Source organism: Fonsecaea monophora (genome assembly GCF_001642475.1).
Source record: "Fonsecaea monophora strain CBS 269.37 chromosome Unknown Scaff14, whole genome shotgun sequence".
NCBI classification, from domain to species: Eukaryota; Fungi; Ascomycota; class Eurotiomycetes; order Chaetothyriales; family Herpotrichiellaceae; genus Fonsecaea; species Fonsecaea monophora.
Genome location: NW_019173945.1, coordinates 241,125 through 268,992, shown reverse-complemented (window position 1 = coordinate 268,992; position 27,868 = coordinate 241,125). Strand labels below are relative to the sequence as shown.

General features: G+C 51.6%; 11 protein-coding genes across 11 annotated transcripts; 5 read left to right on the top strand and 6 right to left on the bottom strand.

Annotated features, from left to right (window-relative positions):
• Nucleotides 1-239: 239 nt before the first annotated feature.
• Nucleotides 240-2,533, top strand: AYO21_03040 (hypothetical protein; the record flags this gene model as incomplete). Its single annotated transcript, XM_022653015.1, has 2 exons — nt 240-485; nt 533-2,533. The coding sequence occupies 2 exons, from the start codon at nt 240-242 to the stop codon at nt 2,531-2,533; spliced, it is 2,247 nt and encodes a 748-aa protein (XP_022514709.1).
• A 192-nt stretch (nt 2,534-2,725) lies between these two features.
• On the bottom strand, nt 2,726-4,598 carry AYO21_03039 (hypothetical protein; the record flags this gene model as incomplete). Its single annotated transcript, XM_022653014.1, has 7 exons — nt 2,726-2,915; nt 3,004-3,190; nt 3,289-3,436; nt 3,526-3,791; nt 3,878-3,923; nt 3,997-4,243; nt 4,342-4,598. The coding sequence occupies 7 exons, from the start codon at nt 4,596-4,598 to the stop codon at nt 2,726-2,728; spliced, it is 1,341 nt and encodes a 446-aa protein (XP_022514708.1).
• An 871-nt stretch (nt 4,599-5,469) lies between these two features.
• Nucleotides 5,470-6,986, top strand: AYO21_03038 (hypothetical protein; the record flags this gene model as incomplete). The annotated part of the gene is made up of 3 exons (XM_022653013.1): nt 5,470-5,659; nt 5,762-5,944; nt 6,004-6,986. 3 exons carry the CDS (start codon nt 5,470-5,472, stop codon nt 6,984-6,986), a joined length of 1,356 nt encoding a protein of 451 aa, XP_022514707.1.
• Nucleotides 6,987-8,882: 1,896 nt separating this feature from the next.
• AYO21_03037 (hypothetical protein) lies at nt 8,883-10,169 on the bottom strand (the record flags this gene model as incomplete). The annotated part of the gene is made up of 1 exon (XM_022653012.1): nt 8,883-10,169. One exon carries the CDS (start codon nt 10,167-10,169, stop codon nt 8,883-8,885), a length of 1,287 nt encoding a protein of 428 aa, XP_022514706.1.
• A 1,426-nt stretch (nt 10,170-11,595) lies between these two features.
• On the top strand, nt 11,596-13,524 carry AYO21_03036 (hypothetical protein; the record flags this gene model as incomplete). The annotated part of the gene is made up of 1 exon (XM_022653011.1): nt 11,596-13,524. One exon carries the CDS (start codon nt 11,596-11,598, stop codon nt 13,522-13,524), a length of 1,929 nt encoding a protein of 642 aa, XP_022514705.1.
• A 1,747-nt stretch (nt 13,525-15,271) lies between these two features.
• Nucleotides 15,272-17,277, bottom strand: AYO21_03035 (hypothetical protein; the record flags this gene model as incomplete). The annotated part of the gene is made up of 2 exons (XM_022653010.1): nt 15,272-17,055; nt 17,112-17,277. 2 exons carry the CDS (start codon nt 17,275-17,277, stop codon nt 15,272-15,274), a joined length of 1,950 nt encoding a protein of 649 aa, XP_022514704.1.
• Nucleotides 17,278-17,621: 344 nt separating this feature from the next.
• Nucleotides 17,622-18,986, bottom strand: AYO21_03034 (hypothetical protein; the record flags this gene model as incomplete). Its single annotated transcript, XM_022653009.1, has 2 exons — nt 17,622-18,481; nt 18,530-18,986. 2 exons carry the CDS (start codon nt 18,984-18,986, stop codon nt 17,622-17,624), a joined length of 1,317 nt encoding a protein of 438 aa, XP_022514703.1.
• A 713-nt stretch (nt 18,987-19,699) lies between these two features.
• AYO21_03033 (hypothetical protein) lies at nt 19,700-20,548 on the bottom strand (the record flags this gene model as incomplete). Its single annotated transcript, XM_022653008.1, has 2 exons — nt 19,700-19,992; nt 20,065-20,548. 2 exons carry the CDS (start codon nt 20,546-20,548, stop codon nt 19,700-19,702), a joined length of 777 nt encoding a protein of 258 aa, XP_022514702.1.
• A 957-nt stretch (nt 20,549-21,505) lies between these two features.
• AYO21_03032 (hypothetical protein) lies at nt 21,506-22,291 on the top strand (the record flags this gene model as incomplete). The annotated part of the gene is made up of 1 exon (XM_022653007.1): nt 21,506-22,291. The coding sequence occupies one exon, from the start codon at nt 21,506-21,508 to the stop codon at nt 22,289-22,291; it is 786 nt and encodes a 261-aa protein (XP_022514701.1).
• A 519-nt stretch (nt 22,292-22,810) lies between these two features.
• AYO21_03031 (hypothetical protein) lies at nt 22,811-23,722 on the top strand (the record flags this gene model as incomplete). The annotated part of the gene is made up of 1 exon (XM_022653006.1): nt 22,811-23,722. The coding sequence occupies one exon, from the start codon at nt 22,811-22,813 to the stop codon at nt 23,720-23,722; it is 912 nt and encodes a 303-aa protein (XP_022514700.1).
• A 1,653-nt stretch (nt 23,723-25,375) lies between these two features.
• Nucleotides 25,376-27,803, bottom strand: AYO21_03030 (hypothetical protein; the record flags this gene model as incomplete). The annotated part of the gene is made up of 2 exons (XM_022653005.1): nt 25,376-27,611; nt 27,667-27,803. 2 exons carry the CDS (start codon nt 27,801-27,803, stop codon nt 25,376-25,378), a joined length of 2,373 nt encoding a protein of 790 aa, XP_022514699.1.
• Nucleotides 27,804-27,868: the final 65 nt, after the last annotated feature.

The following is a 27,868-nucleotide window of genomic DNA, read 5'->3' as shown; positions in this document are numbered from 1 at the left end:
TCAGTGCTCAATGTGGTGACCCTGCCAGCCAATCCCCGCAGCACAGTTCCTGCATCGCTAGTTGATTCTCCGAGTGGCCTCATTCTATCATTTTCCCCCAATTTTTTGGTCGGTGTACCGAGTGCCCCAGGCGGTGACCCTTGTTGAGGGTCTACTGTCTTTCGTCCGTCATCGTTCACGGTAAGCAGGTTCAATCTGTTTGTACCATGTTCAAGGCGTTTTGAACACCACCATTGAAGATGGTGCAGACCCGACAGTCGTCGCAGAAGCCAACGCGCCGCGACGCCAATGGCCATGCAAACGGGACCGCCAATGGTCACATCAACGGACACGTCCTCACCTCGAGTGACGACCAAATAGATCGATCCAGATGGCGAATGCTTGATGAATCCGGTCGACAAACCTGGCACTACCTCAGAACCGATCAAGAAGTTGCTAAATGGCCACAATCGACCGCAGACAAGTATTATCTAGGATTACCTACAGTAGGTCTGATTTCCACAATGGTTCGAACCTGCACTGACAAACTAAGGACCTCCCTGAACTCCCTGCTGCCTCGAAACCGTCTGAATCGATCGACAATTGCTTGAGCTTCTATTCACAATTGCAGCTCCCTCCAGGCAACTGGGCTTGCGAATATGGTGGACCCCTTTTTTTGATCCCGGGCATCGTGATCTGCTGGTACGTGACAGGAACGCCCATCCCGTTGGAATACAAGATCGAAATGAGGAACTACCTCTTCGCAAGACAAAATGAGGACGGCGGGTGGGGTCTGCACGTTGAAGGTCACAGCTCAGTCTTCGGCACAGCCATGAACTACACCATCCTGCGAATACTGGGAGCCAGCACGGAAGACCCAAGAATGATCACAGCCAGAGGAAAACTACATTCGATGGGTGGAGCAACCCATGGTCCTCACTGGGCTAAATTCTGGCTTAGTGTTTTGGGGATTACCCGCTGGGATATTGTCAATCCAGTTCCTCCCGAACTATGGCTTGTGCCTGACTGGGTTCCGATTGCACCGTGGCGGTGGTGGATTCACATGCGCCAGGTGTTCCTCCCCATGTCCTACATCTGGTCCAAGAAATTCACGTTTCCTGAGAATGATCTCATTCGATCTCTGCGACAGGAGCTGTTCGTGCAACCCTACGACTCGATCGATTTCGGCTCACACCGTAACTCGATTGCCGTTGAAGACAACTATCATCCGAAATCCTGGCTGTTGAATCTGATAAACTGGCTCTTGGTGTGGATCTGGATTCCTCTTCTTCGTGCAAACTCGATCGTCGACAAGGCCGAAGCTTGGGTCTGGCGACTGGTCCAGTATGAAGACCACAATACGGACTATGCAGACCTGGCTCCCGTCAACGCCCCAATGAACACTATCTGCTGCTTCATCAAAGAAGGACCTGACAGCTATTCATTCAAGAGACACCTCTACCGCCTCGAGGAATATCTCTGGGTTAATAAAGAAGGAATGCTCGTCAACGGGACCAACGGCGTTCAAGTCTGGGACACATCATTCACCATTCAAGCCTGCGTTGAAGCTGGCTTGGCGAACTCGCCGAAGTGGAAGCCAATGCTCACCAATGCACTGCACTATTTGGAGTCGGAACAGATCCGGGACGAAGTGCCCGACCGGGAAGTCTGCTACCGTCAGTCACGCAAGGGTGCATGGCCATTCAGTACCAAGCTGCAAGGCTACACTGTCTCTGACTGCACAAGTGAGGCACTCCGTGTCGTTCTTCTTCTCCAGAATGGCCACGGCTACAAACCGCTACTTGACAAGTCGCGCATTTGTGACGCAGTCGACGTGCTTTTGACCATGCAGAATAAGCATACCGGAGGCTTTTCCAGCTACGAGTGCCAACGCGGCTCTGAATACCTCGAATTGCTCAATGCAGCCGAAGTATTTGGGCGCATCATGGTAGAGTACGACTACCCCGAATGTACCACCGCCGTGGTCACAGTCTTGTCGTTGTTTCAGAAGTTCTATCCGGACTATCGTACAGACGAGATCAAACAAATCAAGGAATCAGCATTGCAGTACATCCGCCGGGCTCAGAGGGAGGACGGATCGTGGTACGGCAGTTGGGGGATTTGCTTCACCTATGGGGCGATGTTTGCCCTTGAATCCTTGGCCTCGGTGGGCGAGTCATATGCCAACTCACCACAGGTCAAGAAAGCATGCGAATTTCTCATTTCGCATCAAATGGCCGACGGAGGCTGGGGCGAGAGCTATCGCGCCTCGGAGCTGAAGGTGTGGGTTGACCATGATCAATCACAGGTTGTGCAGACCTGTTGGGCCATCATTGCGCTGATGTATGCTGGATACCCCGACCAAGAGCCGCTCAGACGGGCGATCAAGATGATCATGGGCAGACAGCAGAGGAACGGGGAATGGCTGCAAGAGGCCATCGAAGGAGTGTTCAATTGCAGTTGCATGATCACGTACCCGAATTACAAATTTTACTTCCCTGTCAAGGCGATGGGCATGTATATAGCGAGATGGGGCGACGAGGAGATCCTTTGAGCCGAGAGTCGCACAGTGGTCTGTACAGCTGGTGGGAATACAGCACCAAAGAAATCACATTGACGATCAAATCCTACGAAGAAGCCTTGATAAAACATTCAAACGCTCTCCGCTTGGTCTCTATATAATCACTGACTAACCGATCAAGCACGAAGATACACCTACGGAGAAGTTCTTTCTTTCTTCTTGTTACTAATCGCCACCTCGACCTTCAAGATACCTTTCCCACACCTCCTCAATGTCGTTGTGGTATATCCACGGCAAGGCCTCCTCGCTGCCGAAGGAAGCCATCTTGATCTCGAGGATCGATTCGAACGACTTGTCCGCGGCGTTGGTCAGCGCCTCTGTGGCTTTTTTCTTTTGGTCGTCGAGATATCGATACCTAAAAGAACCATACCATACACTCTTTAGTAGACAACCAGTAGGTAGACACCAGGGAGGGGTGCCATGGTCCATGGTCTATATCTTACACGGGGAAGGGCGTAAAGGCGAAAGAAGCGAGGGGCACATACATTCTGAGATAGTAGGGAGACCTGATGGCGTCGAAGATGGCAAGGGCTTGCGCGAGCCCCTTGGGGGCGCCGCGGGTATAATCGATGGCGCGGGCGAGGATCCAGCCGTCTTCGAGGGCAAAGGCCGCGCCGGAGCCGAAGGCGCCTGAGCAGGGAGGAAAAGGGGTGAGTTAGTAAAGTGAGTGAGAACGCGGCTTATATTATGGTTCCGCATAAGGGATATGGATGGAATGATTCGCGTACCTGATAGAGGATGGCTCGCGTCCCCCAAAAGCACGACCTTGTCCCACGCCGTGAGCTTCTCGAGCCTGGGACCGGCAAAGGCCGAGAACTCCTTCCACTGGCCTTCGGGCACGAGGGCGAGGACGTCTCTCACTCGCGGGTCATATTCCTAAAAGGTATACACCATACAACCCCATATTAGTCTGATGCTTTTTACCCCCTTTTTTGACATGAAGAGCACGAGGAAAAAACACGCACCGTGAAATGAGACTGGACTCTCTCGTTTGTGGCTGGAATGCCCCAGCTGAACCTCTTGGTCTTTGCCCCAACAGCAGTCTCCGGGTCGACGAGGTTTCGGCACGAGATTTCAAACATGCGTTCACTCTCCGCGAGCTCTGACGCGTCGTCCACGGGGGAGAGGTAGACGTGGCCGGCGGGCCCGTACCACCAGGACGTGCCGGAATTGAGGTCAGGTTGGTGGGCGACGGTGGTGATGGGGATGAGGGTTCGCCAGATGGTCGTTCCTGTGGCCAAATGCATGAATTCCTGTTTTTTTGGATCATGACAACAGGCTAGGGATAATATTCCCAGAAGAACTCCGAGAGCATACCTGTGAATTTTATCCGGTGATCAGGAAAGATACTGTCTCTCACGACCTAGCGTCGTCTCAGGAGTTAGTCAAGCGGCATCCCCGTGTGTATGTTCGACAGAGGGAGACGGGGCTCTCACCGAGCGGATGCCGTCAGCTCCCACGACGAGGTCGGCGGTCGTCTCGAAGCCATCTTCAAACCGGAGCGATATGCCTCCTTGAGGCAGATTCTTCAACGCGACCAGCCTCTTGTTGAGCCTGATAACGCCCGGAGCGACCTGCTTGATCAGGGCGGATTGGAGCCTGGTCCTCCTCACCCGACGCGCTCTGTACTTGACCGGCATAGACGACGTTCTCGTATCGATGATTTGTCCGTTCAAGCCGTTGCTGATAGCATAGCGATACAAGGAAAAGTCAGCAACCGCCACCATCCCAAAGACAAACGATGGTTTGATGCACTCAGTAGAGGCATTCGACAGACATACCGATGCAAGACCGTCGTTTTCATGTGTCCCTTGACGTCCTGAGCAGCCCCCATCAGCTCCAGCACTCTCCAGCAGTTATACCCGATGCGAATGCCCGCGCCGATCTCCCTCAATTCCCTGGCCTGCTCATAGATGGCCACCTCGACATTCGGAAGCGCCGAGAGAGCGATGGCTGCACCCAAGCCGGCCGGGCCGCCGCCGCAGATGGCGACGCGGAGCTTGTTTGGTTCGTCTGGAGGTAGTTTCTGAGCCACCATCTCTCTCGGCGGTGCTGTGGTTCCTGTCGCGATTTATCGATGAGAGAAATGTCGTCTCCTCGGTTTTCATGGGACAGTCATTTGCTTTCTTATCTGAACCCATCAGATCGACTCGGCTGTAGTCGCGCAGCATGTCTGTTGGGATATCCCTCCTAACTCGTTTCTGCATGACGTGCTTGCGGGATGAGATCGCACCACGAGTTTTGTGATGCGACGGTTTATCTGCGCGACAAACCGCCAATCGGGGTGATGCACCGCGGGTGGTATCGAGGGAATATTCGACTCGGCTTTTGACCTGCGATAGTCACGGCCAATTTTGTGTAGACGCGACAGATATGGCATCATGGTAAAGCAACCTATGGCTAAACATTGCGGGCAGATAGGTTCCTAAGTAAGAAAGGACGCCCTGTCGTCCATAAAGTTCTATTAGAATGGTCAAGCATTAATTAACCTCCGACGTCCAAGCGATGACAAGTGACGACAGAGTTCAGGCACTGATCGATCCCATTATTGGCATGTACATTCCTTGTATTAAGATATACCGACTCGCCGAGTAGAATAGTTTGGTACATAAAACTCATCAAGCAGCCTCGGCTTTAGTTCGCTTTTGTATATTCTGGATGCAAATCCCCATTTCTCCGAGGCTGCCATGGCCATGCCATATCAACGACAATACTCTGATATCGATATACAACGTTCGACATGGCTCATACACCCGCAATTATACAGACCGCGCCGATTACGATTCCCTTGTCTCGTTACTGTACAATCACAACACTCTCCAGCGACTTCATCACGCCCCTCAACTCCCAATGAAAGTTTCCCTTTCGGCATAGATAACGACCAAGCACGGAATTTGATTATATCCATTATGGACACCAGTGTCGAGTTAGGCTCGACTTCTCAAACGACACCTCGAGATCGAGATGGAGAGCACATGGAAAGGGCTGAAGAGGGTGACGCAGGGCCCAATAATGAGGCCTCACTGAACCCCGTCGACGGGGGTTGGGCGGCGTGGAAACTGCTCCTCGCTGCATTCGTCTTTGAGGCGCTGCTCTGGGGTAAGTTGTGAAGAAAGAGAAAGAAATACCTTCCTATATAACTATGGATATATGCATAAAATATCATAAACAACAACAAATTTATCCGCTGACTTGGAGCAGGCTTCCCACTATCCTTTGGCGTCTTCCAGAACTACTACTCTCACCTCCCCGATTTCGTCCACCAGCGGTACATCTCGGTCATCGGGACCATCGCCTCTGGCATGTCCTACATGGGTGCGCCGTTGATCATCCCGGTACTGAAGCGATACGCAAAATACCGCGGCCAGATGATATGGTTCGGATGTATGGAAACCCCTCTACAAACGAGAAGTAACTGTTCGGTGCTGACATTGCAGAAACAGGGACGTTGTGTATCCTCGGCATCCTCTGCGGATCCTTCGCCCGCACCGTCGGCAGTCTCATCTTCACCCAGGGCGTCATGTACGGGTTCGGGTTCATCATCTTTTACTACCCCATCATCAGCATGGTGAACGAGTACTGGATCACGCGGAGGGGCATGGCGTACGGATTTCTGTGCAGCGCGTCAGGGTTCTCGGGCATCGTCATGCCCCTGTCCCTCGAGGTCATGCTTAACAAGTACGGGTATCCGACGACGTTGCGAGCCGTGGCGATAGGACTGGTCGTGCTCACTGGACCGTTGATACCCCTGCTGAAGGGCCGGCTCCCGGCCTCGGCGCAAAGTATTTCGCCGCGGACCAATTGGGCTTTCCTCAAGACGCCGCTCTTCTGGATCTACACGGCGTCCAACCTGATGCAGGGCCTCGGCTACTTCTTCCCGTCGCTGTACATCCCGTCGTACGCGTCGACGCTGGGCCTCAGCTCGCGACAAGGCTCCCTCCTGCTGGCCATCATGTGCGTGTCGCAGGTGCTCGGCCAATTCAGCTTCGGCTACCTCTCTGACCGACGCCTGCCGGTGATGGCACTGTCATTTGCGTCGACGCTGATCCCCGCGGCGGCGGTGTTCGCGCTGTGGGGCCTGGCGCGCAACTTCGCCATGCTGTGCGCCTTCGCCCTGGTGTACGGCTTCTTCGGCGCGGGCTACACGGCCCTGTGGGCCCGCATGGGCATGGGCGTCACCACCGACGTCACCTCGGCCTTTGCCGTCTTCGGCCTGTTCAACTTTGGCAAGGGCATCGGCAACGTCCTGGCCGGACCCATCAGCGCCAATATGTTGCTATTCGACCGCATCAACGTGGGCCGCTACGCCATCGGCAAGTACGAGGTGCTCGTCCTCTTCACGGGCTCGTGCATGCTCGCGAGCGCCGTCAGTATCGCCGTCGGGTATTTGGACGTTCAGAAACTGCGATTGCGCCAGCGACCTTGACCATTGACCGTTCACCACTGACTAATTCGCCTAGGCCAAATCGACCCTTGGCTCTTTCGTTGCAAAAGTAGCAGTACACAAAGGAAAGAGGAAGCCAAAGCGTCGGGATTAGCTGAATTGATACTGTGGCCGTTTCACAGGACAAATTTGAGCGTAGTTGACATCATTTTTTCCATACGAGACTCATTTATAGAACGATGGACAAAACGTGTGTCCCGCAAAGCTGCCTCCCTTGTATATTCGGAACTTGAAAGGTGGCTTGCATCTAGTGTAGTGCATCATCCAGAATATCTGGTCTGGGTTTTATATATCCATTGATTCTGTCCTAATTCCAGGATCGAGAAAAAGGAAACATGTCGAGAGAATACACAGTTTTGAGCACAAGAGAGTTGTTTGTTTGACCGTCGTACTCGTAATCGTGTCAAGTCACCCGCGCCCTCCACGCACAGCCTCGCCGTGTGCCGGCCCCGCTCATTGCCCCACCTTTTGTGAGCCACCCACAAACAAATTTTGGAGGATATATAATATTCCAGCTCAAATCCTTCCAACAACCACCCTCCGCATTGGTGTAATGGTAACATAGCCGGTTTTCAGTGAAAACCATCATACCCGGCGTAAGTCGATCCAAGTATGATATCTACTATACACAAATTCCTAACCCCTTGCAGAGCCCGGGGTTCAATTCCCCGATGCGGAAAACATTTATCTATACTTTTTGTATTGTTGTTTTTTTGTCATTTTGCCTGGTTGTGCTTTTTGTGTCTGCTGTGAAGATAATATTCATTCGCCTTCATCTTCTAGAACAAGGCCTTTAGCACATCAGCCACGGGAAAATGTCGCACTCTTAGGTGATTAAACTCCTATTCCCCTGTTGGTTACTTGGTGAAAATTGGATTTTTGAGCTGTAAGGAGAGGCGCCGCGTGTAGTACAAAATCCAGTCGCACCTCACCAGAGCGCCTCCGTTTCAGTCAAAGTCGAGCCACAAGCATATGCAACCATCCAACCGGGCCACTAAGAGACTGGGCATAATCGTCGACCTTGATACGCTGAAGACTATCGGAATCTGAGGCCAATCGCGGGGGTTATTAGTCACGACCACTATATCTGGATCGAACAGCACACTTGCTCTGACGCATTTTGCCAATACCATAATTTGGAATAACTTGCGCCGAGGCAGTCCTTAAGCGAGGCGTGACTGGCTTGGATTAAATGCACCGGAGCTCTAGGAGGTCTCAGTATCCTACCAAGTTACCAGTTGGGAAGTTGGCGGCAGGGGATCGCTCCTTCCTAGATAAATTCCTTGACGTCTTGGTCGATGATGCGCTTCCGCTAGCCTCTCTGAGGGAAAAGACCTCAACTCCTGAGGACATCGCCGGACCTCTGCGGATTCCCTCACTTGGACCGGAGAAAATATCTGGGACACTTTCCGGACCTTACCTGCTGTCGGTATGAGGATGCTAAGGGTTGGAACTTTTCGTTTGACAAAGCTTTCGTGGTCGCCCGAAACCCCAGCGCGTTCACTGAGGCATGGTTTGACAGAGGATGAGCTTCTCATGAGGATCTCTAATGTAGACATGATTCCTTCGGAATGAGGTTTCGAAAAGTCTGTGGTGGCGCCGTCTTTAGCTGTAGTTGTTCGGGATGGGTGACCTGAGCAGGAATGAGAAACAACTAGTCTGAAAACCTTTGTTCTTTTTGCTCGTAAATACATCGGCTTGTAAGCACACCACTGACGGTATTCTCTTGCGCTGGTGCAGCCAAGGGCGATCTCAGGCTCTGGCTTGTGGAAGATTATGAATTTTCTTCCTTGTATCTTGATAGACCCAACAGCGTCCAAAGGAATCTCGTGGCTCGTGTTTCTCATCATGATGCCACAGCCGTGCTGTTGCCGATTCTCAATCGGGTTCGTAGCCGGTATCATAGTCTTTGGCGGGATCTTCATAGACGAAAATAGTCGTCGCATTGCTCGATAGACTGTGTTGAGAGAGTGTGTGACTCACAACACTAGGATTCGAAGCTGGCGAGTCCTCGCTGCTATCCGACGATTCAGTACTGGATTCTCGTTTCAAAAATTGCATTTGATCGTCTCGATCTCGAAGACTAGGCAGAATCACATCGAAGACATTCTCCACGTGAAGTCCTCTCGATTTTGTGCTTTGAAAAGCCTTTTCAAGCCAGTTGATAGCCGCTGTGTTACCCGTCTTCTGATAGTACGCAAGAGCTAGATTTGCTGGGAAATTGATAATGTTGGCGCCCCAAGCTCCCATTTCAGGTTGCAGGCAATAGGTAACACACCGGCAGACGTTGGCCGCTTGACCATCCGCGTCGAATAGCTCCTCAAATGGTGCATCCATAGTTTTCAGTCTTTTTTGATCTCTAAGATAGAGCGACTGCAAAATCTCGTTGCCCACTTGGCTCAAGGCCAGCGAACATGTATGATAGACCAGACGTGCATGGACGAAGAGGTGGTTTTCGAACCACAGGTCTGTGGCAAAGGGATAAGCTGACTGTTCAGCTGGATCATGTTCGACGATTCGTGGCAATGCACCCTTCTTTGTGCCATCTCTCCATTTGTTCATTTTTCTCTGTAGTTCGCTGCATTCCTCCAGTAGGGCAGCAAGCTCAGCAGTCGTGTCAACATCGTACTCCTGAAGAATGTCAAACTTCTCCAGGATGCCTGGAATGAAGGTACCAAGGTCTACCATCCGATCGAAATATGTCCTGTGCTGGAATTCCCAGGGTATCGTTCGCCATTCCTCAGTAGCCAAGTACGTGGCCTTTCTTTGTAAAATCGCAGCATAGATTGTGGGAATTCTCGAGGCCAAAAAGGGGTGATGAGAATTCCAAGTCTGATGGCGCCTGGCACCACGAAGCTGAATCAGTCGAGCCGCTCCCGTGGCATGTGACACCCAACTGCGCGAATTGAATGCCGGTCCCTCAAAGACTTCGTAAAGCCCTAACAGCATACACGCCATGAGGATATGATCGGAATACATCCGTTCGGGGTCGAAGAGAGCGAGCTGGAGCTCTTTGAGCGCCTTCCCATAAAGCTTTGCACTTTCATGAACAAGGCGGACATCTTTGTGACCCTGACCGACTCTTGAAATGCTTAAAGCTGAAAAGGCATCTGCCAGGGAAACATCATGTTTTGAGACACTTTGGAACACTTCTGTCCAATTCATGGGATGGCCACACCGGATTATAAAGTCATCTCGGCATGCTGCATCTCCCTGGGGCATGTATAGGTCCCAAAATAGACTCTTGCACTGCGATTCGACCGCTCCCCGGTTGACTGAGCCCGGAAGAGGAGCGATAGGGGGCCGAGTACGAGCGACAAAGATGGCATGTTCGACCTTTTTGCTGGCGGGATGCAGAATAAAGGTACGTTCGCGATCGTAGCCACCGCAGACATTGCCACTTGCGACACATTGACCACAAACTGGACGCTTCTGATCACACTAGTGGAATAAGATGAGCGGAGTTGACAAGGCGCGACTGTGTACGGTACTTACACCCTTTTTGCGCCTGCGACAGGTGCTGCAGCCTTTGCTTTTTCCTGGGACGCCAACCATTGCTATCAAGTGATCAAGTGGATAGAGGATGCCAGCAGGAACAGAGTGTTTCTCGCGCGAGGTACAGGATGATACTCATCTTGTGGTGAGAAGGGCAGTCATGGAAGGAGGTTCAAGCAGTTGCTCGCCTGAGCATGATCATTCTTGTTCCAGTATCTGGACAACCGGAATCTCATCCTCTAGAGCGCAGAGGAGTAAGTGCCACTTGAACTCGCAACACAGTCGGCGTGAGATGATAATTAAGTATCCGGTAAGCACGAGTCGAGTCGCGGTGGAGGGAGGACAGAATTACAAGTCGGACAAGTCGCATGCACAGATGGACAATCCCCGAAAGCCATAGATGATTACTTCATGGCGGCCATGTGGGAGGAGTACTTTGGGAGCCCTTGCACCGAATAGTTGCAGGGTGATCATGCAATGGGGATGGCCAGTTTTAGCCCCCACGAGGGCGGAGGAGAGGGGGAGGGAAGCTGCTGAATTAAGTGGTCCAAGGCCTAGGCCCTGGGGGCGAATTAAAGCTGAAGGATCCTCGGGTCTGTCGGGCTTATATGGACTCGTATGCCTCCCAGGTTTGTTAGATGGTCACCTACCGAAAACAGAGAAGGCTTGTTCCCACCCAAACAAAGTTTACTTTTGGTGCTTTGGGGTGCCGCAATTGACCTCATAGGGCTTGAGCGATGATGCTGCGGGCGGTCGATCCCCAAGGAATCATCCCCAGTCACCCACCAGCGCCACCAGTCGGGAGCTGACAAGCTGCGTGAAGTGCCTGGTGGTGCTTGGTCTCGGCACCCGTCAGTGCCAATCAACGCCCCACCAATTTCCCAAATGTCCCAAATGTCCCCTGGTGCATGCCGCATGGTGCATGTTGCGTGGAGTGTGTCGTGGCAACTGTAAACAAACCAGTCAATTCTCACTTCACCAATACTCAACCATTATCTTCTTTGTACAGGTCAGTGAGCGGCTGACGGGTGTTATTTTTGCATGGTCTCTGCACTATTAGCAATAATTGTAATGGCATAATCGGTACTGCATCACCATGAATCGTCTCGAGTTCGCCCATCTCTTATCACAGACGCAGTCAATGATGGCTCCATCCCGGGCTCCGGCACCTGCGCACCTCTCCCACGACTCGTGTCCCAATCCCTCAGAAACGGCGTCTTCTCCTTCGCTATCACCTCGACAGAGGTTCCAAGCACATGTACGGACGTTGAGTGACCAGACCGCATCTCCTCCTCGAAGCGCGTCCGCGAGCCCCAAGAGATCATCAGAGCTGCAACATGTTTCCAGTTTACGTGTCTCGTTCCGCGAAACTCAATCCCCGAGAAGTAATACCAGGTCGAGTCCAACGTGGGAAAATAGAGACCCGATATTGAAGACGTTCAACAACACCCACAATGAGCCATACTTTATCAAGGAAGAGCGGGAGGCCTGGAGTAGACCATCACCTTCCAGAGCAACTATACCCTTGACAGACGATGTCTTCTTTTTACAACCGCCCAGTTCACAGAGTCCGATTTTGCAACCTAGCAAACAACTGAGGGAACTGCGTCCATTTGCTCCCCTGGCTGGTTTGGTGGATGTGAACGAGAGACCAAAAACTAGTCGAGGGCCAACATTTGATCCCTCGCACTTGACAATCGAAAATGCCAATTCCGGCTTTGGACATGGAGATGAACCTACACGACCGTCAAAGTTTGCAGAGGGGAGTATGAATGCCCGGTCTGCTGGAGTGTCTTCTACATGGCACGAGAATAGTTCAATCACCAGTTGCTCTGAAGCTGAATCAGGGGATGACTCTACCCCACGGGCGTCACCACAGCGATCCTCTATCGATTTGAACGAGTTCAAACCAGAAACCGCGATTGCCCCGACCCTCAAGCAACGTCTTTTCAAGTTTGGAGCCAAAGCCAAGCCAAAAGAGAACACAACTAGGGACGAAGGAGAACCAACGGCAAAGAAAAAGAATGGCCTGAGGAAAAGCATGTCGCTCTGGAACCTCCATGGTGACAAGAAGAAGACAATAGACGGGTCAGGAAGTCCAGAAAAGAAATCTACGGCATCGAATCACGGCAACGACCTTGAGGTCCTCAATGATCGAAAGAGACGCGCAGAGGAAGCATACGCCCAACAATTTGGCATGAAGAGGAGGAAGTCCAACGTGGGCCTAGCTACAGCAACAACTGGCGATGAAATTTCACAAGAGATGTTAGCCGCGACTCGCAACCAATCGCAGGGCAAGCCAACATCAAACCATAGCAGAATTCTCAGTCAATCTCCATCAAAATTGAACGCCTCTGACTCTGAGTGGTCTGATGGGCATAGAGATCTCGATCATCATAAACGACCAACTCGTCGGGAACTGGAGAAGGAGAATCAACAACTTCGAGCTTTATTGAGACAGAGGCAGCAAGAGAAGACTCCCCAGCCAACAGCATCGGCTTCCCTGCAGCATCCCCTGACTCCTGGAGCAGTCCACGAGGATGATGGCTCCACTCCCAAAGCCTCCGCAAAGAAACAGAGCCGAAAACAATCTGTGACAGCAGTCCCCCCTGTCCCAGCATTGCCGGAGCGTGCAGCATTGAAGACATTGAGCAACACCACAAATCAGGACCACGCTAAGAACAGGGGAAATGGCAATTCGGGTGTAATGCCAACTTCAGGTACCAATGACCAGCCAAAGCACAATGTACAGAAGCAGCGCCGACGTCCGTCTGTTGTCCGGGGAGAGGGGTTTTCGCATCCATTCTCTGCCATTCTCGAAGAAGACGAGGAAACCGGGACAGTACAGGCACGGAAAGAAAACCAACGCCCGACGAATGATATGGCTCTCCCAAAATTAGCATCAGAGATGAAGCCCGGGAATGAAGCTGTGGGCATTAAGGGGATGAAGATCAATCACGTTGCCACGATGCAGATGCAGGTAATGCAAAAGGAGAACTGGGAATGGCCTGACGATGTTTTCTAGTCGACCTATGAGGAAACCACTTGAAGCCAGGCTAAAGCCAAGTGCATGAAGAGGGAATGACGGCAGACACCTTTGGCTGATGAGACACGACTGTTGATTGTTTGAGTCGGGATCGTGGTGAGTCGATTTGAAGCATGATGCAATACGAGAATGATATGATGAACGAGTGAGGAAGAGCGATATGCCAGGCATTGGGAAGTTGGACGACTTCGGATGATTTCATGTCTATGGAGTTTGTGGGTTTGACTCTATTCTTTCTGTATTTCGAGCAGCGCATCGCATGGCTGAGCGAGTTTTGTTCTGGCGCCACAGCGACGTGTCTTGTTTCGATTTGATCGTTCCAAGGATATTCGACAACTTGGTTTGGGAACTGTGCAGCAGCAACAACGGCATTGGGGACTGGATCGACATATTTCCGCCAGGAATCCCGCGCGTGAATGCCTCCATGTTGCTTGTTTGCTGGATTTCTTTCTGTTTGGCTGCCTTATCACTTCTATTCTTGCCTGAAATTTACGTACATAGCGGTGCATGGCATGGCATGGTATCGGGCAGCATAGCATACCTATGTAGGTATGTAGCACAGCATGACTCAGGAAGACTTTTGCAGTAGCGGAGGTAGAGACAGTGAATGGCAAAGATTGACTTGATACAAGAAGATAAAACACGCCAACGAGAGCAGATACTGCAAATTCCTCCCGGTCTCCGACCTGCAGGTGGCTTTCTTCGCCGGAATGCATCGTCCCGGTATGTGATTTATTTATAGCTCATTGCTATATATATACACCTACATACGACGTGCCCGTACCGGTGAATTCCCCCGGACGGAAATGGACATGGACATGGACATGATATGATATGATACAGCGGGCCATGGCCGCTGAATGAGATGTCGAGGACAATCGTCGACGTCTTCGGGATTTTATCTACCTCGTATAATCCATAACGAGTACGTAGGTGATTGCTGTAGGGAGTGGTATCTCAAGGACCCGGTGTCCTCGGTACGTACTGTACATACAATACCTAGGTATGTATTGATGTATATACCTATCCAACCTAACCAGCCAGCCAGGCCTACCCTGGGATACCTAGCAAAGTCGTACCTAGCACCCTACGTACCTTATGGCCAGCCAACCAGCCCATAAGTACCTACATACATAGGGTGCCCAAGTACCTACCTAGTTGAGAGGGGACGTTAAGGGCTCTTATGCATGTAGGGACGGGGCAGGCTCGCCAGGCTTTTCCTCGTCTTACGACCCGGTTTTCGTCTCTTGATTGCGCATTACGACTCCTACATATATTCCGTGGAAAAATATGTGCCGGGAGAGGGAGAGTAGAAGAGAGGAACAGAGAGAGAGAGAGAGAGAGCGGAAGGTGGAATATAGATAGGTGTGGTGCTAAGTATCTCGTAGGGATGATAGACTATTGCCCATTCAAGATAGACGGAGAGGAGTATGTCCAATCAATCGATCAACCAACTAAACAAACTATATGCATATACAACCGTTAATTCATTTACTCATTCATTCACCCATCCAAATCAGTAGTCAACGTCAATATCAAAACCATCCCGTGTGACAGCATTCCGAGAAGAAGGGAATTCTTTGAATTGAAGCAGTGCACCAGAGGAAGAAGGTCAGAGTCGCAGTCTGTGTTGGAAGCCTCTTACAAACCTCAGTTTCCTTTGAGAGTGAGAAGGAGTGCCATGATATCATGCTTGACTTCACACTGATTGCCCCCTCGGGTTCAATCAATTCCAGAACCACCCACCGCCACTCCGTCTGGGTCGCCCACTGTTGTTGCTTCCGTCTTGCTGTTGCGCTGGCGTAGGCTGTGGCTCATGCTCCAGCTCTGGTTCCGTCTCGGCTGTCAAAATTGGTATCCTTCGAGGAAAACGTTTCGGCCCTGTGGACTCTTGATCTTGGTGTCGTTGAAGTTCCTCATTCTTTTCGGGCTCATCAAAAAGTGATTGATCTCGGTAAAAGCCATATGCATCTTTCTGGCGTCCTCTTGGATCTTCGCCTTTGAATGATTGTGACTGGGTCGATTCAGATGCGAGGAGAGTTTGTGTCGCTTTGTCCTCTGTGTTGCCTAGTTCGCTCGAGTTGGAAATATTCGTCACCGAAACTTCGTCATTAGTCTCTTCTGTCCCATCTGAGAATCGTCGTTTCAAGATCCGTCTGGACTCGACGGAGCCATCAGGCAACGTACGTGTGTGGATCGTCGTAAGAGTTGCGACCACAGACTTGTCAGAGGGCACATCAGTACTGTTGGTGGAGGATGAAATGGCCGCGTCGTACGAGTAAGTCGATGGAGACGATGTCGTAGGAAGATGAGAAACCCCCTCTTCCTGAGTGACAGAATCTACAGCAGCTGACTCAAAGTCTTCCTGTGTAGCTTCATTGTTGGCTGGAGCTGCTACCTCAGTGACAGCAGCAATGGGAATGCTGGATGCAGGATTCCTCTCCTCCGATGGCTCTCCTGGCTGCGTGGGTTCTTCTGTGGTCTTGTTGTATCGACACTGACGATTCCGGCGCCACCTGGCACAACGGTCTTCCACATTTGGCGCAGATACCGCTGCAGCCGTTGACTTCGGGTCGATCGCCCGCTTGACCAGCATCCCTTGCTCGCTAAAGCCCCATCTACTGCCAAAGCTGCCCCTGCTTACCATGTCGTGTATCCAAGTCTTGGGGGTCCGCCAAGTATTCCAGTTGTCCCTGTCCACCATCTTTCCTGTTTGCTGAAGGCTCAACAAGTCCTCAAACGCGTCAGCCCAGGGTTTATGTCTTGCCATCTTCTCGTCCACACTCGTGTACCATCTATCAAAGAACTTGGCGTCCGAGATATGGAATGGCACGCCTTCCGAGTCTTGCATCTTGACTTTGAAAAGTCGTGGTTGTCTTGGGTTGCAGAGGTAAATTGGGGAGTACGGACTGAGCATGAGCCAGGGGATTGTCTCGTCTGTGTTCTCGAACGGTTGCATCCTGCGGGCGGCCCAGAACGAATATGTCGTGGGCGGAGACACAACCTTCTCACTCGGAGCACTGTCTTTGGTATCGCCAGCGTCGTCGTCGTTGGTGGTTAAATACTTCTCCTTCTGCTTGCCGTCCCAACCAAGCGCAGAGAACCAAGATCTGGAAGGATTCTTCTCGGTCGACGAGTGAGCCGGTGCCTCGAACACATGCTTTGGTGTGTCATTCTCTCTCCGCGGTAGTGCATTGTAGGCATCCAATTCCGTCCTCGGCTGTCCCGCCTCATCATAGAGAGCGGGACACTTTTCTGCATTCTTTTGGACCTCTTGACCGTTCAAGGCTGGACATCGGGCGGCCCTGCCCCGAGTCCACCAGGGTGTATTATCGGTTGTATCACTGCGACTACTCTCCATCGAGTGCTGTCTCCACGCGTCCTCCATCGACCTCCAGGCTTCATTCTTGGACTTTTCCAACTGCTGTCTCATCTCCTCCATCTCTTGCTCAAACTGCTTCCGGAAGCCTTCCTCCCACTCCTGTCTCTGCCGCATCAGTCGTCGACTTCCTGCTTCAAGCGATCACCGCGGCCGGAGGAAGAGAGGCCAAACAGATGTGGGAAACCGGAGAAGAATGATGAGAACTGTTCGTCGGCAAAGCGACGGAAGAGGATGAATGGGTTCTCGTCGTCTCTGTTTGGGGGGCGAGGATAAGGAGTCTGATAGGTGGGGAAGGGGTCCATGGGAGGAGGGGCCATAGTGTTGTCGGCGGGTTTCTTGTCGTCTGGCATCTTTGCGTGCAGTGGTACTTTGAGAATGGTTCGAGGGGTTGAGGCCAGGCGGGATGAAACAGGAACAAACACTTCTCAGGCCGTGATGAACCGAACTAAAGTCGAGGTCGTTGATGCCTGGAGTGGCACGACGAGGATGACGATGACTGCTTGACGCGGGGAAGTTGTCGGTCTCACCATGGACAGTGGAGTCTGCAATGATTGGCTTCAAATCACGCGTGTTCGTTCGGCTTCTACATTGGCCGTCGAACTCAATGGAAGTTCAAGGCGAGGGAGGAGACAGTAATGATACATTCACAAGTGCACTCGGTACACAGAGGCACAAGCTTCAAAATTCTAAGGAGTTACAGCTTCGCCCGGGCTGGCACTTTCTCCCACGCCTGGTCAAAGCCCGTAGATCTCACCCAGGTGGGTTCACTCGCTTCGACCGAGTCAATTGCCATGTGGGCAAGCTTCAAGAACATGTCTCCTTTGATAGGAAAGACGTCGTCCCCCTGGCTCTCGTACTGCTTGGAAACTTGCTCGCTGTTTGCGATGGCGCGGACAAGTTTACTGGCATGTCCGTCGTCGGGAAATCTGTCCACTCGACGTATAATCTCTGTCCATCCGTCGCTCGATTTCTTCGGTCGATAGTTCTTGATTTCGTCGATCAACAATTCCGGACATCCTCGCGACACGTACAATGCAAGATCTAGTCGGCCCTTCCACTCTAGCAGCCTGCACTTGTCCTCCGTCTTCAGCCAGGGTTCCTTCAAGAATGCCGAGAAGAAGATGGACGAGTTGACGCAGTGCATGTAGAAGAAGTCGAACTTGACCTGCTTGGTGGGCTTCTGTGCTGCGCCTGTGAAATAAACGGCCGCATTGATCATTTCGGCTGTCTTTTGCTCCAGCTCATCAGGTCTGACGTGCCACTGAGACGCCAGTGATATCATTTCATCGGGCGCACGGCGCAAGACACCATCTCGGACTTTGTTGCCATCCTCCCAGTGGGCTGATTTGCGGAGCTGTTCATTTGCACGGGCCTCGTGAAGAAGCTGCACCAAGCTTTTCGACGTAGTATTCCCTTTCGCAGCGTCCTCGGCGGCGTGAAGGAATTCCCCGGTCCACCCATCGTGTACTGCTGCCTGAGCAAGCGCTTCAACGATGATGGCTGGCTGCTTGAACTCGACGCCAAACCCAAGGTGGATCAAGGGATGCAAGAAGCCTGGAAGTCGTCAGTACTAATCTCCTGATCGACTAATGTGCAACTCACCGGCGAACATTCTGACAAGCATCCTCTCAGCGTGTTCATTCCGCGCAAAGACGTGCTCGTTGATGACATTCTCCCAGCCCTTCTGCTCAACCTCGTTTTGGAAGAAGACCTCAAAGTCATGGAAATATTTCTCCTTGCCCAAGAACCCCTTGAATTTGTCCTGGTCTGCAAGGATCTCGACTTCCCCTTGGTTCACCGGATACTGGGGTCTCTGATAAGACTTGTTAATATCAAAGGCCTTCTGGATCTCTTCGGGAGAGGCTCCCAGGGCGTAGATGGTTAAGAGATGGTGAACGATGTGGTTGTGGAAGCCACTATTGTTGAAGTAGATGTGGTAGTTGTCGTGATTTTCCTGAAGAAGCTGGCTTCCAATTTTGCCGGATGCTGTTGTTATATCTGGGGTATGGTAGACTCCTGCGTGGGCAGGATTCAACTCGATGTGAGATGCCGTAGCCATAGTCCGTCGTGTTGGCAATTGACGCCACGGAGATGTTGTTGAGGCAGGGCGCAGTTTGGTCAATGTCAATGGCGACACAGAGGTGATCCGGGTAGAATAGTATCGGACAAGCATCGATACTGAGGACAACTTCCCATCTCTTTCTCATCCTATATTTCTCAGCATCCCTATTTATAAAAGGTCGATCCTTGTTGACCTTGCAATTCAGCCTGTGAGCAATGAGGTCAGCTGGCACCTGGTTTAACCAATAAAATACTTTGGCGACTGACCCTGGGGCATCGTATTCGAAATCCGGGGATGATAGTGGCACCAAGAATTCATACCATCGAGAGGGGATTACGGCACCGAATGGTCTCGATCTTGTGGTTGGGTAAGCAATAGACGAGTCCTTCGGCTTTACAAACGAGCAGCCATTCCCTGATTGAGCTCGGCTTCTTTTCATTCCGAGGCCGTCCAACCCCAATACCACACGGTCCTATATTGATCCGTGTTTGCCTGCAGCCTCCCGGCATGTCTGTCTTTGAGGGATCATGGTCAATGCGCTAGATGTGCTACCTTGAGAACAAATCCCATCGATTACAGAAGCGCTCTCGGGAAGTTGCCTGTAATGATTGTAACCATGCTCATCATCCTACATAGCACCTTTTCCTTGTTGTTGTGATATGGGAGTCATTGGTCCTGGCATCCTTGCCGTACTTACAAGGATGAGGTCTTCACGCCTTGCCCTTTACCTTGCTCACACCACCATCGACAATTAAATTCTGGCCCGTCACAAATCCCGCGCCCATCAGGTATTCACACGCCTCAGTAATATCCTCTGGCAACCCGGGTCGATTGGTGGGGTGTACATTGACATCGTCTTCTTCCACGGACCAGTCCTTTCCCTGCTCGTCGGCTTCAGGATTCTCATGCGTTACCTTGATCCGCCCTGGTGAGACCATATTGACTCGAATGCCGAAGGTCTGAAGGGAAACGGCCATACTCTGGGTAAGCCCGAGCAGCCCGGCTGTGTGGACGCGTCAGTCATTAGTTTTCAGGATATTGTGCACGAAGGAGGAATGGTGGAATTTCACGTTACCTTTGGTCGAAGCGTAGCCTTCCTGGTTAGGGTCTGAGATCAAGGCGCGGAAGCTACTGACATGGATGATACAGGGTCCTGCACTGCCAACCTTGGAACCGGGAAGTTTTTTCTTGTCCTCTTGCTGTTCGACTTTCATGAAAGGAATACATGCTTGAGACATGACGAAGGGGCCTGTGAGGTTGGTCTCGACATATGCCTGCCACTTATCCAGAACTGATTCGTCTGCCATGGTCTTCCCGTCGGGCCAGTAAGGATTGGAGATGCCTGCGTTGTTGATCAAAAAGTCGATACGGTTGTCGAGAAACTTGACTGCTTTCTGGACCGTGGAGCGGATATCTTCGACGCTCCGAAGATCGCATTTAGACCACCCCACACGGTCCGAGTGTTCTTTCAAATGCTCCTCAGCGGTGTGTCGGATATTGTCTTCGTTGAGGTCAATGATGAAGATTTTATGGCCACGAGATGCAAAATGACGGGCCATTGCTCTCCCGATGCCTAGATCAAGGTCAACCCAATTTCAAGCCGAGCAGCCGAAGATGAACAGGGAATTGTACCTTGACCGGCGCCGCTTATCACGATTCTAGACTGTCCTTCCAGCATATTGTCCCTTTGCAAGTAGAGAGGGGGGAAAGATAGCCGATCACTGTAGCATAGGCTCTTAGCTGGCTGGGAATAGTGTCGAAGAATTGGCTACCTAGGTATTGTCGGATTTTTAGTCAATGGACCTTGTGTTTTCAACCGTTTCCTGCAAGACGAAGAGAAATGGAGCGATATGTGAATGACAGCAGGCCACATCATCGGTATCTCATTGCTATCATCCACAGTCCAGAGGAAGGCATGCCGACACGGTGAATTGAGTTTCTTCAGTGGCCGGCACATCACTCCGTGGTGTTGCCCATGACGCAGGACAGCGATTTGCAGGGTTTCGAGGGTCTTTTGTAGCCTTGTACACCATTGTGCTTCAGTACTTGCCCAGCACCGTTTGATGGAGGGATAATGTACCCGAAGTTACCATTTTGTAGCGACAAAGATCAGGTGTAACATGGCTATCTGTCAACACGCTAGGACGCGTAAAGTCGCGGTGGCACTGCTGGCACCATGTTGAGTTCTGACGTACCCCATTTTGCCCATTCCTCCATGAGCATGTATCCTTCACACTTGTGTCCCAAGGCTGTGATTCTGCTGGATGGCTCAAGGACAATACTAGGTTGCATCCCAAGGGGTCAACTTCAGGTGCCCGTCTGCTGCGATGCTTTGTGCTTTGTGTCTCATTGATGGCGGCGCAGTTTGTCCGTCCCAAACAATCTTCCGCTTCAGGGTTGGTCGGCAGTCAAAGACGTCATTGGCGGCTTCCTCTTGATGGATTTCTAGACCGAATCAATGTCAGGGTCAGAACAAGCCATCGTTGCTCTGTCTCTAACATCAGCAGAGAAATCCCATGTCTCCTGCCGCCATCAGAATCAATTTTCGGTCGATGTCCCTGTTCTCAGGATTGATTGCAGCCACGAGGAAAATGGATTCGAGCCCTATAGCACCAAGGCGCTATGTGCCTTTGAATCCTGAAGGACCCTTTCCTTATTCCCAGGAAGACCTCACCCCTATGGAGGCAGGGAATGATTCCAACTTTTATGCTGCCCCGCGCTTTGTAACCCATATCGACGGAAATGCCATCAACAATGTGCGCAGCTATTATGCGCAGGTCCTGCCTCGCAAAGGACGTATACTGGACTTTTGTTCCAGTTGGATCTCCCATTATCCGGCTGAGGTCACCCAAGCAGCATCGTCAGGAGAACTTGAGGTACTAGGGACAGGCATGAACCGTGCTGAGCTGAGCAAAAATCCTGTATTGACACATTGGACTGTGCAAGATCTCAACGAGGATCCACAGGTACACCTACCTGGGCCAACTGAGGGAAAGCTGGACGCGTCGACATGTGTCGTGTCCATCGACTACCTCACAAAGCCAGTTGATGTTCTGGGCAGTATTCGACAACAGACCCATCGGGGAGGCACGGTGCATCTGGTCATTTCCAATCGGTGCTTTCCTACCAAAGTGGTTGGAAGGTGGCTGAAGATCGACGAGGACGAGAGGCTGAAAATGGTTGGGGACTATCTGTGGTGGAGCGGATGGCGCAATATTGAGATCCAGACGCTGGTAGAAGGATCGTTCATGACAGATCCGTTGTGGGTGGTGAGAGGTGAGAACATTGAGGGCACTGACTGAGAGGTTGAGAGAGGGTGGAAGTGGAAAGCGCAGGGAGACGGTCAGCAACACGTCAAGGAGCCAGTCCCCTAGGCCTGTCCAGGTGCCTCTTCAGGTGTCTCCCTCTTTTGATGGGCTTAGAGCTCCCAGGTACAGGTACAGGTACAGGTAGGCAGGTACCCAACGGACCTTCCAGTGCCAAATAGATTGACCTTCCATGATCATATGTGAAGCGTCAGGCACGAAGCACCAGGCATCCATCGTTCACATCCCCCTTTGGGTCATGGAGCCTTCACCTGCGTCCCCCCGAGTCCCGAAAATCCCCCCACGTGCCTCATGAGTCTTGAAAGATTCAAGTCATCATGTACCTTTCTCCTCCTCTTCCTCATCTTGTCTCGCATCTTATCCTCGTCCTCTTCGGCCGTCCTACTCCACCGCTACCATGTGGTTGCTAATACTGTAGCTTACAAGCCCTTGCCCTTCCTCTTAATCAATGGCCGTCGTATTGTCATCCTCCTGCCGAGCTCTCATTTCTTGAATATGTTGTTGAACCATCTTCTCCTGGGCCTCTTTGGGCTCTGGGCCATCTACTTTTTCCTTGTCAAACTCATCCTCTTCAAACTCATCCTCAATATTATCTTGCCGCTCATCATCCGATACCTCCTGATCCCCGCTTTACCAGACTGTGTCCGTCCATACGCAGAGCGCGCCCTGGAAAAATGCGATGAACACTGCTACGCCATCCCTCTGGAACCCAAGGGTCCTTCCAACCGTGACGTCTACCGCACTGCCATGATCCTGACCCGTGTCACCGATCGTGATGTGGTGGCAGAGATCCTTGACCTGGCCGAATTGTGGCATGATGTTCATCTGGTGTCAAGAATCGACCCAGAGCCGGTCAATGTCAACGACCGAGAACATAGCCGCAACTCTCACAAGCCAGGTCTGATCTATGTCGAAGCTGAACTGCCTGACACATTGCCACCCAAAGCGTTACGTTCCATTACATTCAGCACCAGTTCTCGTGATCAAGGTCACACCACTGAGATGCAGGATGTCGGAACATACAGAAACAGCAAGACCTGGTTTGAAGTCGAGATCTACCCGCCTGGTCAGAGTGTGCGCTCAGCAGACGAAGAAGACATGTCCTCCTCAGAAGACGAAGAGGAGCCACCACCAAAGCCTCCACGAAAGTCTCAAGTGGAGGGAGAGCTTGTGTTCGATTTTCCACCGAGAAAGATTATCACCAACATTCATGCGGGTCAGGAATTCAAGACTCATACCGTCACATGGCACTACGATGATGAAGATCCAGACATCAGAAGACTCATCAGAACTATGGGTGCTGGGTGGAAAGTGGCCATCAGCGTGTGGGCACAAGCTCATACGTGGGAAAACTACATTCGAAGTGCTAGGATTGACTGCCGTGTCCATACTGTCAGAAAATTGTGACAAGCCTTGGTTGTCTGGACCTTGTCTAGACTGGAGACAGTGGTATGTGCCACCATGTTCTCTAAAAAGTCTCGAAACAACTAACACTTGTCCAGAAGCCTACCCACATCTCTCCCATGAAGGCGTTTATGCGGAAAAGAGTCGCTCTTTGTGACTCGAGAAAAAATAACACGGCTCGTGTGGTACAATACCACATTGCAACTCCATTGTATTGATAGTCAGTGCTGTGCAACATGGTCCTGGTCGTGGAGGGAAGACAAGACACAAAAGTAGACACAAAAACAGACAAGAAGGACACACAAATGTGGAGAGTCCAGTGCTTTGATAACTCACACTCCTTTGGGCAACACCAACGCTGGGAAAGGGGAATCTGCGAGGAGGACCCAAGTGCTGAGAGGAACAAGGGACATGACGATACTGGGGGCGTGCCCAGGTGCTATTGATAACGGGGATAACGGGGGTGTAATAGGGCTGTGGCTTCAGAGTAGGGCCGTCGTATCAAATGATGCTCTCCTCCCAGATGATGTCTGTTCTTTGTGTTCATCCCGCTGTTCAGTGTCATGCTTCGGTTAACCTCGGCTATCTCGCTTCTTCCTATCCTGCCCCCTACACACTCAGCCTCGTTCAAGAACCCGCACTACGAGCCACATCACCCTTCAGCCTGAACCTCCCAGGTTGCCAGAACGACACTGTCGTGCATAAAGCAAGGGTCTTTTTCTATCAGTGCAGTCAGTCTACTCGACGCTGCTTTGCTGTCCAGTAAACACCGTGTCTTGTCGGACACGCCACACCCAACCGGCCATCTTGTGGCGATGCAATGTCTATTTCTGTCTTGATTTATCTTTGTCTGTTCTTGTCCGCATTTCCCCAATTCCACGGCTCACAGTCCAAAGTCCACAGTCCACGTTCTACAGTGGCAGTGGCCGTGGCCGTTGCAGTGCTTTCTCTGTTCTCTCCTTTCGTGGCTTTGGGTGTGGCTCTTTCTTTCTTTCTTTCTATCGCTCTTGCTCGCTCCTTTTCTCCGCTCTCAGATCATGCGTTTGTGAAAAATACGGTTCCGATCGGACTGGTGAAGTCAAGGCCAAGGGCAAGTGCAAAGGCGAGGGCGACGATGGTGAGTATAGCGGCGACAGCGTCGTAGGCAGTGCTCGCAAGGTAGGTAGGTACGTATGGATGGATCCAGGTGGACGATCTGTGAACTAAGAAGGCGCGGTTTGGGACCTGGTGTTGTTTGCTAGTCTTGGACTTTCTGGCTCAACCTCAAGAGGCCTCGGGTGCAAGAGTGCAGCGCTGCGTACGCTGGGTCACTCACTCACTCACTCACAGAAATCATTAGAACTCGTAGTGAGCAACAAGGTATGCCTGGCTTTGAAAAAAAGGAACGGTCAGCAAGTCCAGAGTGTCATGATCAATAAGGATGTGGATAAGCCATGTTGTTGTTACAAAGTATCGATGCCAATATCGTGATTCTGTCACTTTGCCTCGGCGACGACAGCCTCGCACTCGCACGTAGCGATTCGAGACAAACTGCCAGAATGACTGCCTGTCGTATCATACTCACTCGTAGACTCATAATTCATTCAACCCTGGGAATGTTCCCTTTGAATCACTTTTCTCTTCCACGCCGAATCAACCCCAAAGTCACAGGTCCAGTCAGGTCATTGGCGGTTGCAACAGGTCCAAACCCACACCGCCTCCGCTCACATCCACTTCTCTTCTCCCTCTGACCTCACGAACCAAGCCCTTTGCTTCTTCAACCTCGTACCCATCCATACATAACTCCTCCGCCAGTCTCTCTGCGCGGTCGAGGTCGCCTGTTTTCACACACCAACGCGCAAGCCATAGGCGAGCTTTGGAGGTGGTAGCGGTGGTACCTGTGCCGAAGCCATCGCCTCCGCCATCTGTCATTTCGCCCATGTTTTCACCGTCAGAGGGTGATGGTGATGACCCTGGAGAAGCAGGAGAAGCAGAGTATGGGGACATGATCTCTGTATCATCGTCAGCACCGACTGCCCCTGGCCCGGCGTCCATGTCCATATCGCCTGCATCTTCCGCACGCATCCGCATCTCGGCTACTCGGGTTCGGCGTTCCTCTGCAACTGCAGCTTTCCTGTCTTCCTTTTGCTGACGTTTGCGAAGTGCCTTCTCTGCCTTTACAACACTCATGTGGCTGCCACCAGTCTCTTGCGCGACACAAAGTTCCATGTACTGAACCGCCTCTTTCTCGCCTTCATCGCCGCCAACGCGTTCGTACAAAAGAGCGATTTGATAGAGTGTTTCCGGATCAAGAAGTTTGCGAATACTTTTCTGCTGGTTTGATTTTGTCTGGGAGGCGGATTTACCACGTTTTGTGCCAGAAGTCATGTTGCTTGAAACACTGCTACTTGGGTTGAAACTTGACTGAGCGGAAGTGGGTTCTTCAAAGTACGTCCCTGCAACCAGGGCGCGCTTGAGAGCCTTGATCGCTTGATCAAGACGGTCCATTTTCGCATAGCAAGACCCGACTGCTTGCCACATCTTGGGGTCATATGGCCTCAATCCAGCAGCTCGCTGGTAGTAAAACAATGCATAAAAGCCCATATCGAGGACCTCATAGGCTTGTCCCAGACCATACCAAGCACGGTAATCCTTGCGATTGACGTCAACAGCACGTCGATAGCTTTCGATGGCGGCATGTGTGTTTTTCAGCTCGATGTACTCATGGCCCATTAAAGTCCACGCCGACAAAAAGTTTCTGTCCAATGTGAGGGCGCGTCGGAAGTACATGACTGCTTTCTCGTGCTGAGAGCAAAGAGAGTAATAATTACCCACCACGCAACAGGTTTCTGGGCGGAATTTGTCGACCGATGTAGCAAGATGAGCGAGAAACGCGAGTTTAGGTCGATCCGCCATCACATACAATATGTTGGAGTAGTGGTCGAGTCCATCAAGACGATGAGGGTGGGCCACCAGCAAATCTTGAAATATGGATGCGGAGGACTCGTATTCTTTGGCGTGGTAATGGCTGAGAGCAAGTTGCGTAAGTAAGAATGTGGAGGTTGGAAAGTAGTTCAGGAGAATCCGAAGGTAGTTCAACGTCGTGGATTGATCGCTGGTCGAGAACAAGTCAACAGAGGCGTATGCTTGGTACATGATGCTCATCAGGTTTTGAGGGAGGACGGAAGGGGAGAGTTGGGAATTGAGGTCGTCAATCGACGAGAGAAGCGTGGCCAACTCCTCCCACGCACCCCAGTGATAGGGATTGAGTCGTACAGAACGGAGGAGCCATTGCTGTGCGAGTTGTTCTTGTCTCGACTTGGCCAGGACGGTACCGTACAGGTATTCGAGCCATCCTTGAGACCGCTTGAGTTGTGGATCTGCAGCATCTCGGACTTTGAAGTACGCTTCCAGTCCTCTTGCCAATGCGGGAAGCTCCCGATTGATCGTTTGTCCACCATCGGCTGGACCGAGAACCATCTCGCTTTCTTCGTCTTTGCGCTTCTCTCCAGCAAGATACCGTGCATAGAGGGCAAGAAACAGAGACCGTTGACTGAGCCGGGGGAACGGGCTGGTAGTGGTTGTTGTACCACTCTCTTTTGATTTCCCTTTCGTCCGGGACGGAGTGGATGTAGGTGTCCGCTTTCTGGGCTTGTCGAAGATCGCTAGACCTCCGGCTGGGATTGCTGGCGGTAGAAACACCGCCGAGCATCTATCAAACTCTTTGGTGTCGAAGAATGCTTTCGCTAACAGATATTTCGGTGCCTCCTTGGCCTCTAATGCCGCCTCTTCAGGGTCATCGTAAGTGGTCGAGAACAGTCGATACGAAGACTGGACATTATTCGCGTCTTGCATAGGAGCGTCATCAAACGTATCGTCGTCTTCCGGAAGAGAATCGAGAAGCTCCGCTGCCCTAATACAGCGGTCAGTGACTGGGTTTCCAGGTTCTTCTTCTTCTTCTTGCTCACCATTTTGCCGATTGATACAAACATCGCTCCGAGCATTTTATAGTGACTTCTGTCAACCTGTCCCTCAACTCCGATACTACTTCACCATCGAGTTCGCCCACCGAGCCGAAACTTTCGTTTTGTCGTGGTGCAACCATGCTGTGCTGGGATACATCTGGAGCATAAGGTTGTTATACGTGCTCGAGGCACTAAAGCAAGGCAA